The sequence below is a fragment of the Adiantum capillus-veneris genome, chromosome 21, assembly GCF_014529385.1.
Source record: "Adiantum capillus-veneris isolate H3 chromosome 21, ASM1452938v2, whole genome shotgun sequence".
Lineage (NCBI taxonomy): Eukaryota > Viridiplantae > Streptophyta > Polypodiopsida > Polypodiales > Pteridaceae > Adiantum > Adiantum capillus-veneris.
Window position 1 is genome coordinate 28,958,474 of NC_140951.1, and position 16,682 is coordinate 28,975,155.

General features: G+C 43.2%; 1 protein-coding gene across 2 annotated transcripts in view; it reads right to left on the reverse strand.

The window, feature by feature from the left end:
• The window catches only part of RST1 (ARM repeat superfamily protein), a 146,657-nt gene extending 143,394 nt beyond the window's left edge, over positions 1-3,263 (reverse strand). The window contains exon 1 of one of the 2 annotated variants that reach the window (XM_086493297.1): positions 2,768-3,262. In XM_086493297.1, the coding sequence (XP_086349423.1) occupies positions 2,768-3,175 (408 nt within the window). In that variant the 5' untranslated portion in view covers positions 3,176-3,262. Of the gene's footprint in view, positions 1-2,767 lie in introns of both variants that reach the window. The other variant, XM_086493298.1, reaches the window with a different exon arrangement.
• Between the last annotated feature and the right edge of the window lie 13,419 nt (positions 3,264-16,682).

The window sequence follows — 16,682 nt, forward strand, 5'->3', positions numbered from 1 at the left end:
CTTTGGCGACTCTATCCATGTCCTGATAGAGAGATGGGAAAACACTCTCCATGCTGATACCAAGCTGCATATACAAGTGAAGTCCGCCATTGATGTGACATGCCCTTGATGGATAGACCCCTGGTACACACAACTACTACTGCTACACCCATTTGCTCTTGCACACGAGACCTCTTAACTCGGCCTTGAGATTGCCAACGACCCCAAGCATCCTAAGTGAACAAGATGCCCCTCGCTGCCATGTGATGATGCCCTCGATGTGTCATCAAGTTTCCGTTTTCCATCGACTGCACCACCGTTGTGAGCACCCCCCATATGAGATCGCTTGGCTACTACTGTCCTAAGAAGAAAAACGCCAGGGGAAAAGCCTCTAAGCTGCCATAGAGAAACGCAAAAAATGCCCACCAAAAAAGCTTGGGAGGGGCCTGCAAAAACACGGATCTCCCCCCCCCCCAAAATATGGCTGGCTGTCATCATAACCTAGGACTGCTCTATAGGGGCGCCCTACTCAACTGCACGCTCATCCTGAGGACTGAGGTACCCCCCCTGCCGCCTATATAGTACCACAGGCTGGCTACCCAACCCACACATCAGCCCCCACGACCTAGAAAATAGGGGAAAAATGTGGGAAAATGTGGAGAAGGGCCAAAGACGCATCTAGGAGCACCCGGAAGCCATAAGAAAAGTCCACCAAGCTTGCACGAGGCTACATGGCCATGGACAAAGCCAAAACCCGAGCTAAATATGGCTAGACATGTCCTGACATGAGAAAACTACCTCACTCCTGCCAAGCACAGCCACAAAAACAGCCCTCACTCCTTATCATTGTCCCTGTGAGATACCGGGATCGACTGGAGAAATCCATAGAGATGACAAACTCTATCAAATGGTGTGTGTCTCCTCACCGCGAAACTATACATTGAGAGCTCTCTTCTTTGTGATATCCTTCCAAGCTCTCCAAGCTTTGAGAAAGGGAGGGAGTCCTTCTTGTTGATACCCAAGACGTGAACATAATGTCCTCCCATCCGCCTTGGGGGTAGAGTCGGCTCGCTCAAGGATGCCCTTGACTCTCACGTTCAGTCTACGAGCATGCCACATCCTCTCCTGCTCAATGGTCGTGTTGACAATTTGGAGCTCCTCTTTTTGGGCCTCTTCCTTCAGCTCTTAATGTATGTTCTGCTTCACTAGTTCGAGTGGCCTCCACCTTCCATTCGATGCTCTTGGTGATTGCTTTGGTTATCCCTTCTTTGATTGCCTCCTTGTCCATCTTCATAATCTCCCCCTCCTCATGCGAGGGGCGGTCCCATAAGGATGCAAGGTCCGCTTTGAAAATATCTATCTCCTCTTTCATCGTACCCTTCTGCTTCTTCCACGTTCCTTCTCCCAGTCTTCCTTGGCATATCTCTACTCCTCTCTTTACCACTCTTCCATTTCCTTCTCCATCTTGGTAAACCTTGTAGCAATGTCTCGGTTGATAGCCGTGATGTGGCCATCAATCCTCTGGCCCAAGGAAAGCCCTCACGAGGGGGAGGCCAAACTTGCCCTATAAGACAAATCGATGTACATGAGTTTGTCCTCTAGATATCTAGAAAAAAGGACAAACGGTACAAAATAGGGAGTGCTAGGAGATAAACTAGAAGGTGGGAGTAATACATGAGTACCCGAGTGATGGAGGGATAGGGCTCTGAGTCTAAGGGTAAGAAGCTATATGCTCGGGTGAGTAAAATCATGATACACGTGTATCCAGCTCGCTCCTTTTGGTACCAAAATGAGGGTGTAGGGTCGCATGCTTGGGTGGGTATGCAATGAGGAGTTTGCGAAAATTTGCAGCAAAGTCTGAGAAAGCCCTCTCCTGTTTGGCTTGTTGATGTTGCGCCCAAATCTAATCCCCCTCTAATGTAGCCTCGTGCCTTGTACCCCCACGCTCAGGATTTCTTGCCCGATCGAACAATCTCTGTTGTTACTCCTCTCCGGTTGGTAGGAGGGGGTATAAGTATCAGTCCTCTAATAGTATCACCATGTAATGACACAAACTCCAACACAAGTACTCCCAGAAGCATTTGCACATGAATCCAAGCCCTAAAACTTGATCTAGTTCACACTCTTGTCTTAGCCAGAGAGGGAAACATTGCTTGTAAAAAGCAATTTCGTGAAGAAAGCGGATAAGACTGAAGAAGTCCCAATGTATGCAATATAAGAAGTGTCCGTAGAGATAATCGAAAACCACATCTCTTATAGGGGCTCTTCCTCAGCTCATAGGCCAAGCATCTTATGATTACGGGAAATGCAATAAAGGTGAAATTGTATCTAGATAAGGATATAGAGGGTTCGCCAAGGGTCATAGACCAACTCTTTCTAGATATTTTTGTTTTAAGACCTAGCCCAAACTTCCAGCTTCTCAATGGTGTATCAAAAGAGAGCATGGACAGTACTATAGATGGGCATTCCCAACAAGGCCCTTACATTTCACAAGCTCACATCATTCCTTTCATAGTCCATCCCCAACAGTGCACTTGTTGCCACGACCTTGATGGTGAGCTTTTCCTCTACATAAAACAATTAAATTTGCGGCATTCAATCGGAATTCTTGTCTTGGCAGGACCCTTGTAAGTCTCCATATGCTCAGGCCAGAATACATAGCACACTAGCTTTGTATTCTAAGGGGGCTTGGGTGAAAGTGATTCTGATAGCATCATTTGCATGTATTTGATACAGCGGACTTAAAAGTCTACCCACAGACTTTGAATCACAAGAGAAAACATCTGACCTTAACAAAAGGATGGAGCTCATATGTTTGGAAGTTGATTACGGTGTGAGAGTGAGTAGAAAGAAAACGTCTGCAGATGAAGCCAATGCTTCGCACAACAGAGGGCACAGCTTGAGCAGGGGCACTCTCAAGGGTCGCTTGCAGATGAGTGAGGATCAAGCGAGAGAGTGCACCATCGTGATCATCCAGTACAAGCACACAGAGCTGAGAAAGGGCTTCGTCGAGTGCTGGAACGGAACGAGATGCTTGCAGCATGCACTCCAAGAGCGTCTGCGAGTATTCGTGAGCAGACTTCTTGCCAATTTGTATCTTTAGCTCCTCAAAAATGCTCCTTACTGCATAACGCTGCACGGTTGGGTGTGGGTCCTTGAGCTTGCTCAACAGCATTCCCATTGTAGAGGTCTCCATCGCTCAGCTGACGACTCCTGTTGATTCACGAAGAGGCTGGTCATATCGAGTGCAAGAGTACGCTTCAAGTGAAGGCGAAGGCTACCTGAGGATCTTTACTAGGGAAAATTACCCAAATACCCCCAGAATACCCTTGTAATTTCCAAAATTCCCGACATACCTTTGTGCTATTTTTTAATTTCCCAAAAGATAATATACAGAAGAAAAAATATATTTTTTCAAAATTTTTAATGTGTCCAATATGAATGCACTATACAGAGAAGCCGTGCATTATACACGAAATCAAAATTCGCATCATTGAGTCAATCTATGTGCATGCTTATTCAAGCCTCGACTTCGAGTAGGTTCTTTTTCTCATAGATCCCACCACTCAATGCACAACTCAATAAGTACATTACATCACAAGCCCTAGAAGGAGCTTATGTGTCGTGAATGAGTTCTAATAACCACCACAAATTTTGCCAAAATCAACTTCTTGTTATACTTCCTTGCTTTCTCTTGTTAAGATGCGCACACAGACGACATGTTCTCACTTAGAAATTGGTGTAGTGGTATCACACAAGTTTTGAGAAATGGACTCAATAGCCATAGGATATGTGGACATGCAGGATGGGAGGATCCAATTATCACACTCCATGAGTCATTGTCCTTTTGAACATTGCTCTCAAGCCTAGCAAACAACTGAGTATGGCTCATCCAAAGCTCCTTCCGCTTGTAGTCAATCTAGATGGCTTCTTCATCGAGCCACTCGTTGCTGCCCTTTGCTCTTGGGAAGATCTCTTCCTTCCATTGTAAATAAGTCATCCTCGTTCTAAAGTTTATATGCATGAGTTGTTGATTTGAATGGTGTGCATTTCATATGAACTGCATTGGCATTTGGCTACCTTCTCATTCGAATTTTCCCTGAGTTTTTTGTAGTAGTATGCTTCCAAAAGATTTAGGCATTACTTCAATTGAATTCAAGGAAAAATAGCATAGAAGAAGAGCATCATCACTATCAACAACAATGAGTAGCAGCATAATCGCATCAAGTAGTACTCATGCTAGCCGTGAGATGAAGGACGAGAGGGAGTAAGGGCATATAGCATAGCAGAATTGAACAAGTAGCATATGTTTCACAAGTAGAAAAAAAAACCATTAGGGGTTTGATAATTGGTGTAGAACATGGGGAGGCGGGTCCACAGCCTATTGGTTGTTACAATTGCAACAATCATGCCGAGAACAATTGCTTGTATGTTAATTGTCAAACATGTTGCAAGTAGAAGGTATTTGAGTGTGCGACAACGGATGCTTCTATCAAAGCGACAGTAGCAAGGGTCACTAATCCTATCCATGATGGTTGGAATGACGAGAAAGAAAAGGTTGTACCGCTATAGCGTGCAGACAAGGACGCATTGGGAATAAGAGGGGTTTCGTGCACTGGAGTAGCACCATGTATGTCAGTAAACACATTCCCTCCTCCTCAGCGCTGCCATTTTGGCAGAGTTGGAAACTCAATCCTTCTACCTACCCCATCTCCTTTTCACAAAGACGACAAAAGGCCTCAGGTTCTGTAGCAAGAATGTTACATTGCTGTCGATGCTAGCTTAACCCCCTCCATGCTTGCGTGCAAAAGTTGCCCTTAGATAGGATGTCGTAGAGACCATTTGGGGGAGAGAGAGACACACACACAAGGGGGGGGAAGGGGGGGGGGGAGAGAGAGAGAGAGAGAGAGAGAGAGAGAGAGAGAGAAGGCGGGCCCAAGAAAACAAGACGCATTATTAAACCTTCACACTGCCCATACATTATGACACATGTATGTCTTCTTTAAACGTGATTACTAGTACGTGATTTGCACATTACAGTGGCAAAAAAAAAACATGGGCTTTAGTCTTGTCGAACTAACCTCCGCTTTAAAGGATAAAACATAATTGTCCTATCCTTATTCCCATGATGTAACACAATGGAATCATGGATGCTACATTAATGTATATAATGTTTTTCATATGTGCAATAATACGTTCTGAATGTATCTAATCACATTAACACGAACACAATGGAGAAAGTGTGATGGACCTACACACCATTGCATGCACACAATAGGGTCACCATTGATGAAGAGTTATAACCCTCCCTCCCCCCCCCCCCCCCCCCCCCCCCCCCCCTCCCTCTCTCTCTCTCTCTCTCTCTCTCTCTCTCTCACACACACACACACACACACATAAAACAGGCATAGTGAGTAAGAAAAGTGTGTCTCAGCTTACAATCATGACACCTTGAAATTCAAAATTGCAATTTTAGAGGAAGAGCAAAAAGAAAAATCTCGCCTAGATTTTGATTAAATAGTGAAAGATTAGCTTAACTTTTTAAAAATTTCTCTTGGAAAATCCATGCAAAGGAATTTTGTATGGTTGCGAATACGAATTTTCCCACACGTTGCACATGTTCTCATGCAGCACATCAATTGGACTCTATATCCCTCTCTCTCTCTCTCTCTCTCTCTCTCTCACGCACACACACACACACACATACACGCACCATCACAGCCATTCGTCTTAGCTCCCACTCCCTTCGATGTGAGAACGGCGTTGGGGCAATGGAGAAGAGTCAAATCAAGTGTGCACATTATGCTCATTGCAAGTTCAAGAGTTAGAGTACCACACAATACGAGAGTGCTTAGAGTTTGGTCACATCCGAACTTGCTTCCCTCACATTTTTAGCCATGACTTAGACCTACACACTTTGCACATTATGCTCACTGCAAGTTCGAGAGTTAGAGTACCACACAATACGAGAGTGCTTAGAGTTTGGTCACATCCGAACTTGCTTCCCTCACATTTTTAGCCATGACTTAGACCTACACACTTTGCTCTCCCAACCACAGTGTGGGCTCTCCATTGTGACTCTCATCACCAAAATTTTGCAGCATCGAGAATCATTGATCAGCCACACACATACTACATCACATGTAACTTTGGTCCCATAGGTCATATTTGACCTTCGAGGACGATAATAAAATCTGTGTGTGTGTGTGTGTGTGTGTGTGTGTGTGTGTGTGTGTGTGACGTTGAGGCTCAGTTGGATCCAAAACGGACACGTGGAACAATGTTCGAGCAACATTTTGCTAGTGACCTTGTGTACCGATATATCCTTCCTCCTCTCGTGATCATCGTCGCTTTTGTTGGCAAAGTGATATGCACTCTCTCTATCACCCAAGTATGGTAGGTTAGTAATCTCAGTTCATTTTTCAATAGAAGGTCTTGAGTTGAGCACTATTTAAATAGATCTTTGAAATATATTTTTCTTCTTCTTCTTCTTCTCTCTCTCTCTATGGCTTTTATCACTTTAAAATTAAATAATGTTTGCTAGGAGCAAAGAGACATTTGGAAAATGAATATGGTTACCAAAATGATTTTTTTTGCATTGTAGCAATGACGAGAGAGAGAGAGAGAGAGAGAGAGAGAGAGAGAGAGAGAGAAAACAACTCCATCGAATGCAATCCCTATGCATGACACTTTCTCCCCTTCCACTATTGTGGCACCCACTCAGGATACTTGCATTGTCTAAAGCATTCCCATTGGTTTCCCGAGGCAACGAGCAGCCTTGGACTTTTCAATTGCAAGATCTTAGCATCATTCAAGTACGATTTAATGACTTGAGGGCATCCACTTGTTTTCTTGTCTTTGTAATGACTATCTTTTGTCTCACTAAACCAAAGAAAAAATTATGCATTTTTTAAAAAATAACCTTGTTACCATATACATGTAGTAGTGATGTGTGTCAACACACTAGGACCGCCGGGGCATTTTTTCCCTCTTAGGAGGTTTTTTGCCCCGAACATTGTATATACGCCCATCACTCTAGGGCTATTTATCTTTCCATTGCACACTAAGTAATACACTCTCTATTGTGTGCCTTGAGCTTCCTTCGTCTTCTCCAAGCTGTGTGCGTTTCTCTGCAACCCTAATTCCAACAATTGGTATCAGAGCAGGTTGCGTCCTCCCGGGCTTAGTCGCCAGCTGCTTCAGTACACGCCTGCTCACTTTCTTCGATTTCAGTGAGCTTTGGCGAGTATTCACAGGTCGACAAATATTTCAGGAGAATTCGTAGAGCTCGGTCTGCTCGGATTTTTGTTTGGGCTCGTTTCAGCCTACGTTTCCACTACAGGCAGTACTGCACAGGCTATTTCGTCATTTTGTGCAGAATTTCTGTCAGTGCCGTTTTCTGCATAACAGGTGCCTTATACTCTTCTACGATTTGTGCTATATAGCACGTGTTGTTCCCGCTCCATTTCTCCTATTTTCGGGCAGTTTTCACATCAGGTGCAACATTTACCATGGCTGACAACAACAACACAGATGTGTTCAAGTTGTTTGCTGCTGAGGACAGGTTAGATGGGGAAAACTACCCTATGTGGGCTTATATGATGCAACATGATCTTGTGTCAAAGGGCGTCTGGAACATTGTGCAGGGCATTGATGTACGTCCTGGTTCTGAGGATGTAGGCGATGTTGAGGATGTTACAGGTCTAGCTGCAGGATTGCTGCTGTTAGAGTTGTTTTGCCTACAGCAGAACAAGCTCGTTGGGATGTAAAGGATACGCAGGCTCATGCATTGATTGTGTTGTCTGTGAAGAGCACCATTGTTCCTCACATCCGTTCAACAAAATCTGCAAAACAGGCTTGGGATATTCTAGCAGGTCTTTATGCAAGTCGCAATGAGGCTAAAATTGCTTTGCTGCGTAAAGAGTTGGAGTCAAATATTATGCATGAGGAAGATGATATGGACACTTTCCTTGCTAGTGTCATGGATATCAATGAGCAACTCATTTCTGCAGGTGAAGTCATTTTAGACAGTTCCCTTGTGCAGACTGTTCTTGATGCCTTACCAGATTCTTACCAGACTTTTGCTAGTACTTGGAGACTTATGACCCAAGGAAATCCAGAAGTTGTCAAGTTTGATGCATTATGCACATTGCTGTTACAAGAGTCACTTTCCACAAAAAATAGGACTAGATAGCGTGCAGTTGACCACGCTTATATTGCTTCTCAAAGAAAGGGTGGTAAGAGCAATGCAGCCACTTCTTATGGTTCTGCTATGAGTGGCAAAACTTATGTTCCTAATGCTTCTGCTGGCAACACTTCACTGGCAATTCTAGTGATAAGGGCAAAAAGAAGATGCGTTGCCATTATTGTAAAGCTAATGATCACTTGATCAAGTCGTGTCCTAAATTGAAGGCCAAAGAGGCTAAGAAGAAAGAGGGTGGTTCCACTCCAAATGCTGGTTCCACTACAAATGCAGCCATTGTTGAGCCTTCTGTGAAAGGAGACTGTAATGCTGATGTTGATGCAGAATGCGCTTTTAGCGTAGAGTGCACTTACAATCCTGTTGTCCATGATGCATGCTTGTCAGTTGTTGCAGATTCACATGCGTGGTATTTCGATAGTGGTGCTACAAAGCACATCACCTCACATCGTGAATTGTTTACCTCTTTTGAGTCTGTCCCTCATGGGAATTCAGTCACTTGTGCCAACAATGCCTCTTATCCAGTTCAGGGAGTTGGAAAGATTGTGCTTACTGCTGCTAATGGCAGTTCTTTCACACTTGTTGATGCACTTTATGTACCTGGGATCAAGAAGAATCTCTTGTTTGTATCCGCACTTGCTAGACTTGGACTTGTAGTCAAATTTGTGGATGATAGATGTACAGTTCATGATCTCAAATTTGGTGATGAACTTTTTGCATCTGGCCTTTTGTGCCGTGGGCTGTAAAAGCTCACTTTGTATGACAAGTGTGGACAAAATTTTGCAAATGTTCTTGCAGATTCAAGGGTTATTTCAGATGCAAAACTTTGGCATGCACATTTTGGTCATCTGAATTTTGCCAGTTTGCTGCGTTTGCATAAATCTGATATGGTTGCTTCTTTGCCGCCTCTTGAAGCACCTGTCAAACATGTTTGTGAAGGCTGTATTTTGGGTAAGATGCAGTGTTCTAAGTTTCCAAAGGATGGCTCAGTTCGGGCCACATGCAGATTGCAGCTTGTGCATAGTGATGTTTGTGGGCCCATGCAAACTCCGTCCTTGGGCAATTACCTGTACTTCCTGACTTGCATTGATGAATACTCTAGGCATGCATGGGTATTTCCGCTTAAAGCGAAGTCTGAAGTTTTTATATGCTTCAAACAATTTCTGGCTATGGCTGAAAATGTCTCGAAATGTACTATGGGCACCCTCCGTTCCGATCGAGGGGGGAAGTATATGTCTCATGAATTTAATGCATTTCTCGCTAGTCGTGGGATAAAGCACCAATGTACAATGCCTTATACACCTCAGCAAAATGGTGTTGGTGAGAAGGAAAACAGGTGATTGACGAAAATGGCACGATGTATGGTCAAAAGTCAAGCTTTGCCGCATTCTTTTTGGCTTGAGGCCATCATGTGTGCCACTTATGTACTTAACACGTGTCCTACGAAAGCTTTGCAGTCTATTACTTCATATGAAGCATGGCATGATAGAAAGCCTTCTATTGAGCACATGCGTGTTTTTGGTTGTTTGGCATATGCTTTGGTGCCACAAGTGCAACGCAGAACATTGGATGATAAGGCTATCAAATGTATTTTTGTTGGTTATAGTGCTGAAAGCAAAGGTTACAGGTTGTATCATCCGCAAACAAAACGTATTCTGGTTTCACAAGATGTAGTGTTTGTGGAAGATTCTGTTCAGCCCTTGCTGTCATGTACTAGAGACAATAATGTAAGCTCATAGGACATTTATGACACTTTGTTGCCTCTTTTCAGTGGTGGAAATACGAATGTAAGTTCCAATGAGGCAAATGTACAGCCTATGGGGGTTTCTGAAAATGTTTTAGAACAGCCTATTACTGATGCAAATGTACATGATGTACTTGATGAGGAACGGGCCGAAAATGAGCAGGCTAGAGGTATGCCAAAATGGCTGGTGCACACTTTGCGTGACAGTAAATTGGATGCACCTTTATCTAGTCGTACTCGTGCAGGCTCTCGCCGTGCATCTTATGCATCAGATTTTTATGCTTTGGCTGTGTCTAGTTTACATGATGTTGAGGAGCCTCTGTCTTTTGATGAAGCACAGAATTCAGAAAATTGGATTGCTGCCATGAAATCAGAATATGATGCACTTATAGAGAATGACACATGGACTTTATGTGATTTGCCTCCTGCAAAAAGGCCATTGGTACGAAGTGGGTTTACAAGTTGAAACGCAAGCCGGATGGTGAGATTGATCGCCATAAGGCTCGACTTATTGCAAAGGGTTATGCACCTCAAAAGGGCATTGATTATGAAGAGACTTTTGCTCCCACTTGTCGTATGACTACTGTCCATTTTCTATGTGCATTGGCAGCTCATTTTGGTTGGGATGTACATCAATCAGACATTGTTACTGCTTTCTTGAATGGTGACATATTTGAGGAAGTTTATGTAACGCAGCCTCGCGGTTTTGTCATAAAAGGACAAGAGGACAAAGTGTGCAGATGTAAGAAGGCTTTGTATGGGTTGAAGCAATCTCCTCGTGCTTGGTATGAGAAAGCTGACACTCATTTGGTTAAACGAGGCTTTCGTAACAGTCCAACAGAAAGCACATTGTATGTAAAGCGCGAGGGTAATGTACTTCTCATTGTGGTTCTTTATGTTGATGATTTGTTGATCACTAGACCAAATGAGAGACATATTGCTAAATTTAAGGCTGATTTGAATGCTACTTTCAAGATGAAAGATTTGGGGATGTTGCATCATTACTTGGGTATACAGTTTAAGCAGTGTGATGGTGGTATTGCCTTGTGTCAAAAAAGTTACATAGAGACATTGCTATGTAAGTTTGGACTTGATGATTTCAAACCTATTGCCACTCCCATGGAAACAGGTTTGAAGTTTAGTCTACATGTTGTTGGCGATCTTGCTGATGTCACTGTTTACCAAATTGTTGTTGGCTGCCTCATTTATGTATGCAACACGAGGCCGGATATTCAGTTTACAGTCTCACAGGTCAGCCCTTTCCTCATCAAGTACATCATGTACATCTGCATCAGTAATAGGATGGTATGTAACATTTTTAGAAACCCCCAGAGGCTGTACATTTGCCTCATTGGAATTTAGATTCGTATTTCCACCAATCAAAAGAGCCAACAAAGTGTGTTAAATGTCATGTGAGCTTACATTACCGTCTCTACTACATGACAGCAAGGGCTGGACAGAATACATGATATACATGAACTGCCAAGCATGAAACAAAAACCACTTGTGGACACTCGCGTGTCAAAACAACCAGCCCAATCTGAGTCCGAAAAAGCATGTAAGTCTGGCGGCAATGATCCCCCCTTGGGATAAAACAAGCCAAGATGTAAAGTGCCACTAAGGTAGCGGAAAATCCTCTTGACAGCCTGCCAATGCTTAGAACTTGGGCTATGCATAAATCTGCTGACCTGCGAGACTGCAAACTGAATATCTGGCCTCGTGTTGCATACATAAATGAGGCAGCCAACAGCAGTTTGGTAAAGAGTGACATCAGCAGGATCGCCAGCATCATGTAGACTCAACTTTAAACCTGTTTCCATGGGAGTGGCAATAGGTTTGCAATCCTCAAGTCCAAACTTACATAGCAATGTCTCTATGTAACTTTTCTGACACAAGGCAATACCACCATCACACTGCTTAAACTGTATACCCAAGTAATGATGCAACAGCCCCAAATCTTTCATCTTGAAAGTGGCATTCAAATCAGCCTTAAATTCAGCAATATGTCTCTCGTTTGGTCCAGTGATCAGCAAATCATCAACATAAAGAACCACAATGAGAAATACATCATCCTCACGCTTTACATACAATGTGCTTTCTGTTGGACTGTTACGAAAGCCTCGTTTAACCAAATGAATGTCAGATTTCTCATACCAAGCACGAGGAGATTGCTTCAACCCATACAAAGCCTTCTTACATTTGCACACTTTGTCCTCTTGTCCTTTTATGACAAAACCGCGAGGCTGCGTTACATAAACTTCCTTAAATATGTCACCATTCAAGAAAGCAGTAACAATGTCTGATTGATGTACATCCCAACCAAAATGAGCTGCCAATGCACATAGAAAACGCATAGTAGTCATACGACAAGTGGGAGCAAAAGTCTCTTCATAATCTATGCCTTTTTTTTGTGCATAACCCTTTGCAACAAGTCGAGCCTTATGGCGATCGATCTCACCATCCGGCTTGCGTTTCAACTTGTAAACCCACTTCGTACCAATGGCCTTTTTGCCAGGAGGCAAATCACATAAAGTCCATGTGTCATTCTCTATAAGTGCATCATATTCTAATTTCATGGCAGCAATCCAATTTTCTAAATTCTGTGCTTCATCAAAAGACAGAGGCTCCTCAACATCATGTAAACTAGACACAGCCAAAGCATAAAAATCTGATGCATAAGATGCATGGCGAGAGCCTGCACGAGTACGACTAGATAAAGGTGCATCCAATTTACTGTCACGCAAAGTGTGCACCAGCCATTTTGGCATACCTCTAGCCTGCTCATTTTCAGCCCGTTCCTCATCAAGTACATCATGTACATTTGCATCAGTAATAGGCTGTTCTAAAACATTTTCAGAAACCCCCATAGGCTGTACATTTGCCTCATTGGAACTTACATTCGTATTTCCACCACTGAAAAGAGGCAACAAAGTGTCATAAATGTCCTGTGAGCTTACATTACTGTCTCTAGTACATGACAGCAAGGGCTGAACAGAGTCTTCCACAAACACTACATCCCGTGAAACCAGAATACGTTTTGTTTGCAGATGATACAACCTGTAACCTTTGCTTTCAGCACTATAACCAACAAAAATACATTTGACAGCCTTATCATCCAATTTTCTGCGCTGCACTTGTGGCACCAAAGCATATGCCAAATAGCCAAAAACACGCATGTGCTCAATAGAAGTCTTTCTATCATGCCATGCTTCATATGGAGTAATAGACTGCAAAGCTTTCGTAGGACACCTGTTAAGTACATAAGTGGCACACATGATGGCCTCAAGCCAAAAAGAATGCGGCAAAGCTTGACTTTTGACCATACATCGTGCCATTTCTGTTAGTGACCTGTTTTTCCTCTCAGCAACACCATTTTGCTGAGGTGTATAAGGCACTGTACATTGGTGTTTTATCCCACGACTAGCCAGAAAAGCATTAAATTCATGAGACATATACTCCCCCCCTCGATCGGAACGGAGGGTGCCCATAGTACATTTTGAGACATTTTCAGCCATAGCCAAAAATTGTTTGAAGCACATAAAAACTTCGGACTTCGCTTTAAGCGGAAATACCCATGCATGCCTGGAGTAATCATCAATGAAAGTCACGAAGTACAGGTAATTGCCCAAGGATGGAGTTTGCATGGGCCCACAAACATCACTATGCACAAGCTGCAACCTGCATGTGGCCCTAACTGAACCATCCTTTGGAAACTTAGAACGCTGCATTTTACCCAGAATACAGCCTTCACAAACATGTTTGACAGGTGCTTCAAGAGGCGGCAAAGAAGCAACCATATCAGATTTCTGCAAACGCAGCAAACTGGCAAAATTCAGATGACCAAAACGTGCATGCCAAAGTTTTGCATCTGAAATAGCCCTTGAATCTGCAATAGCATTTGCAAAATTTTGTCCACACTTGTCATACAAAGTGAGCTTATACAGCCCACGGCACAAAAGCCCAGATGCAACAATTTCATCACCAAAACTGAGATCATGAACTGTACATCTGTCATCCACAAATTTGACTACAAGTCCAAGTCTAGCAAGTGCGGATACAGACAAGAAATTCTTCTTGATCCTAGGTACATAAAGTGCATCAACAAGTGTGAAGGAACTGCCATTAGCAGCAGTGAGCACAATCTTTCCAACTCCCTGAACTGGATAAGAGGCGTTGTTGGCACAAGTGACTGAATTCCCATCAGGGACAGACTCGAGAGAGGTAAACAATTCACGATGTGAGGTAATGTGCTTTGTAGCACCACTGTCGAAATACCACACATGTGAATCTGCAGCAACTGACAAGCATGCATCATGGACAGCAGGATTGTAAGTGCACTCTGCACTAAAAGCCCATTCTGCATCAACATCAGCATCACAATCTCCTTTCACAGAAGACTCAACAATGGCTGCATTTGTAGTGGAACCAGCATTTACAGTGGAACCACCTTCTTTCTTCTTAGCGTCTTTGGCCTTCAACTTAGGACACGACTTGATCAAGTGATCATTGGCTTTACAATAATGGCAATGCATCTTCTTTTTGCCCTTATCACCAGAATTGCCAGACGAAGTGCTACCACCAGAAGCATTAGGAACAGAATTTTTGCCACTCACAGCAGAACCATAAGAAGTGGCTGCATTACTATTACCACCCTTTCTTTGAGAAGCAATAAAAGCCTGTTCAACTGCACGCTGCCAAGTCCTGTTTTTTCTAGAAAGCAACTCTTGCAACAGCAATGTGCATAATGCATCAAACTTGACAACTTCAGGATTTCCTTGGGTCATCAGTCTCCAAGTACTAGCAAAAGTCTGGTAGGAATCTGGTAAGGCATCAAGAACAGTCTGCACAAGGGAACTGTCCGAAATGACTTCACCTGCAGAAATGAGTTGCTCATTGATATCCTTGACACTAGCAAGGAAAGTGTCCATATCATCTTCCTCTTGCATAATCTTCGACTCTAGCTCTTTACGCAGCAAAGCAATTTTAGCCTCATTGCGGCTTGCATAAAGACCTGCTAGAATATCCCAAGCCTGTTTTGCAGATTTTGCTGAACGGATGTGAGGAATAATGGTGCGCTTCACAGACAACGCAATCAATGCATGAGCCTGCGCATCCTTAACATCCCAACGAGCTTGTTCTGCCGTAGGCAAAACAACTCTAACAGCTGCAATCCTTGCAGCAAGACCTGCAACATCCTCAACATCGCCTACATCTTCAGAACCAGGACGTACATCAATGCCCTGCACAATGTTCCATACACCTTTTGACACAAGAACATGTTGCATCATATAAGCCCACATAGGGTAGTTGTCCCTATCCAACCTGTCCTCAGCACCATCAAACATCTTGAACACATCTATGTTGTTGTTGTCAGCCATGGTAAATGCTGCACCTGATGTGAAAACTGCCCGAAAATAGGAGAAATGGAGCGGGAACAACTTGTGCTATATAGCACAAACCGTAGAAGACTATAAGGCACCTGTTATGCAGAAAACGACACTGACAGAAATTCTGCACAAAATGACAAAATAGCATGTGCAGTACTGCCTGTAGTAGAAACGGAGGCCGAAATGAGCCCAAATCAAAAATCTGAGCAGACCGAGTTATATGAGCTCTCTCGAAGTATTTGTCGACCTGCGAACGCTCGCCAAAGCTCACTAAAATAGAAGAAAGTGAGCAGGCGTGTACTGGAGGAGCTGGCGACTAAGCTCGGGAGGATGCAACCTGCTCTGATACTAATTAATGGAATTAGGGGTGCAGAGAAACGCACACAGCTTGGAGAAGACGAAGGAAGCTCAAGGCACACAATAGAGAGTGTATTACTTAGTGTGCAATGGAAAGATAGATAGCCCTAGAGTGATGGGTGTATATACAATGCACGAGGAAAAAACCTCCTAAAGAGGGAAAAAATGCCCCAACAATCCTAGTGTGCTCACACACATCACTACCACATGTATATGGTAACAGGATTATCGTTGATCCAAAACTATTTAGTTGAACCTCCCTTGAATAGGCCTAAGGCTCTACCTAAACATATAAAAAATCTCATATGCATAATCTTAAAACTTTTTATGTGGCATACAAAGAAATAATACATGTATGCTCTTTCTTGTTGAGCAAGTTATCTCATTGCAAAGTTGTTTATGTGATTAGTGTATGGCCTGGAAACTTTATGCAAAGCGTGTTAGGTTTAAGGTTGTAGAAATGCACGATATTGTGTAGCTTGGAGAAGGAGAAGTTTTAAACTCACAATGTTGCACATCACATTGGTGTTAATGTACAAAAGAAAGAGAGACCTAGGGTTATGACATGTGTACAAGCCATGAAAAGAACCGTTTCACACACCACTTCAATATAATGGTAATAATTTCGGCCTTAGAGTGTTGCAATGAATAAGAGTTGTATACCATACATTGGAAAGTGCAAGGTCTTGCAGCCTGTGACCAATTCACATAAGGGAGTAGGCTCGAATGTTCGCAGTAAGCAAACTAAAATTTATAGCCCAGAATCTCTCCTTGATGTGCTGGTGATGCATCTCAATGTGGCTCGTTCAAGCATGGACATCAGGTTTCGTGCAACTAACCTAATTGTCAAAAATCAAGATGGTGGTGGTAGATTGTTATCCAACACCCAAATTGACCACCAAAAAGTGCTCGAGCTTAATGCTCTCCATCATGTCGAGGGAAAGAAACATTATACTCAGCTTCACTGAAATATATGGACATGGTAGATTCCTCCAATAAAAACAGCATATGGGGT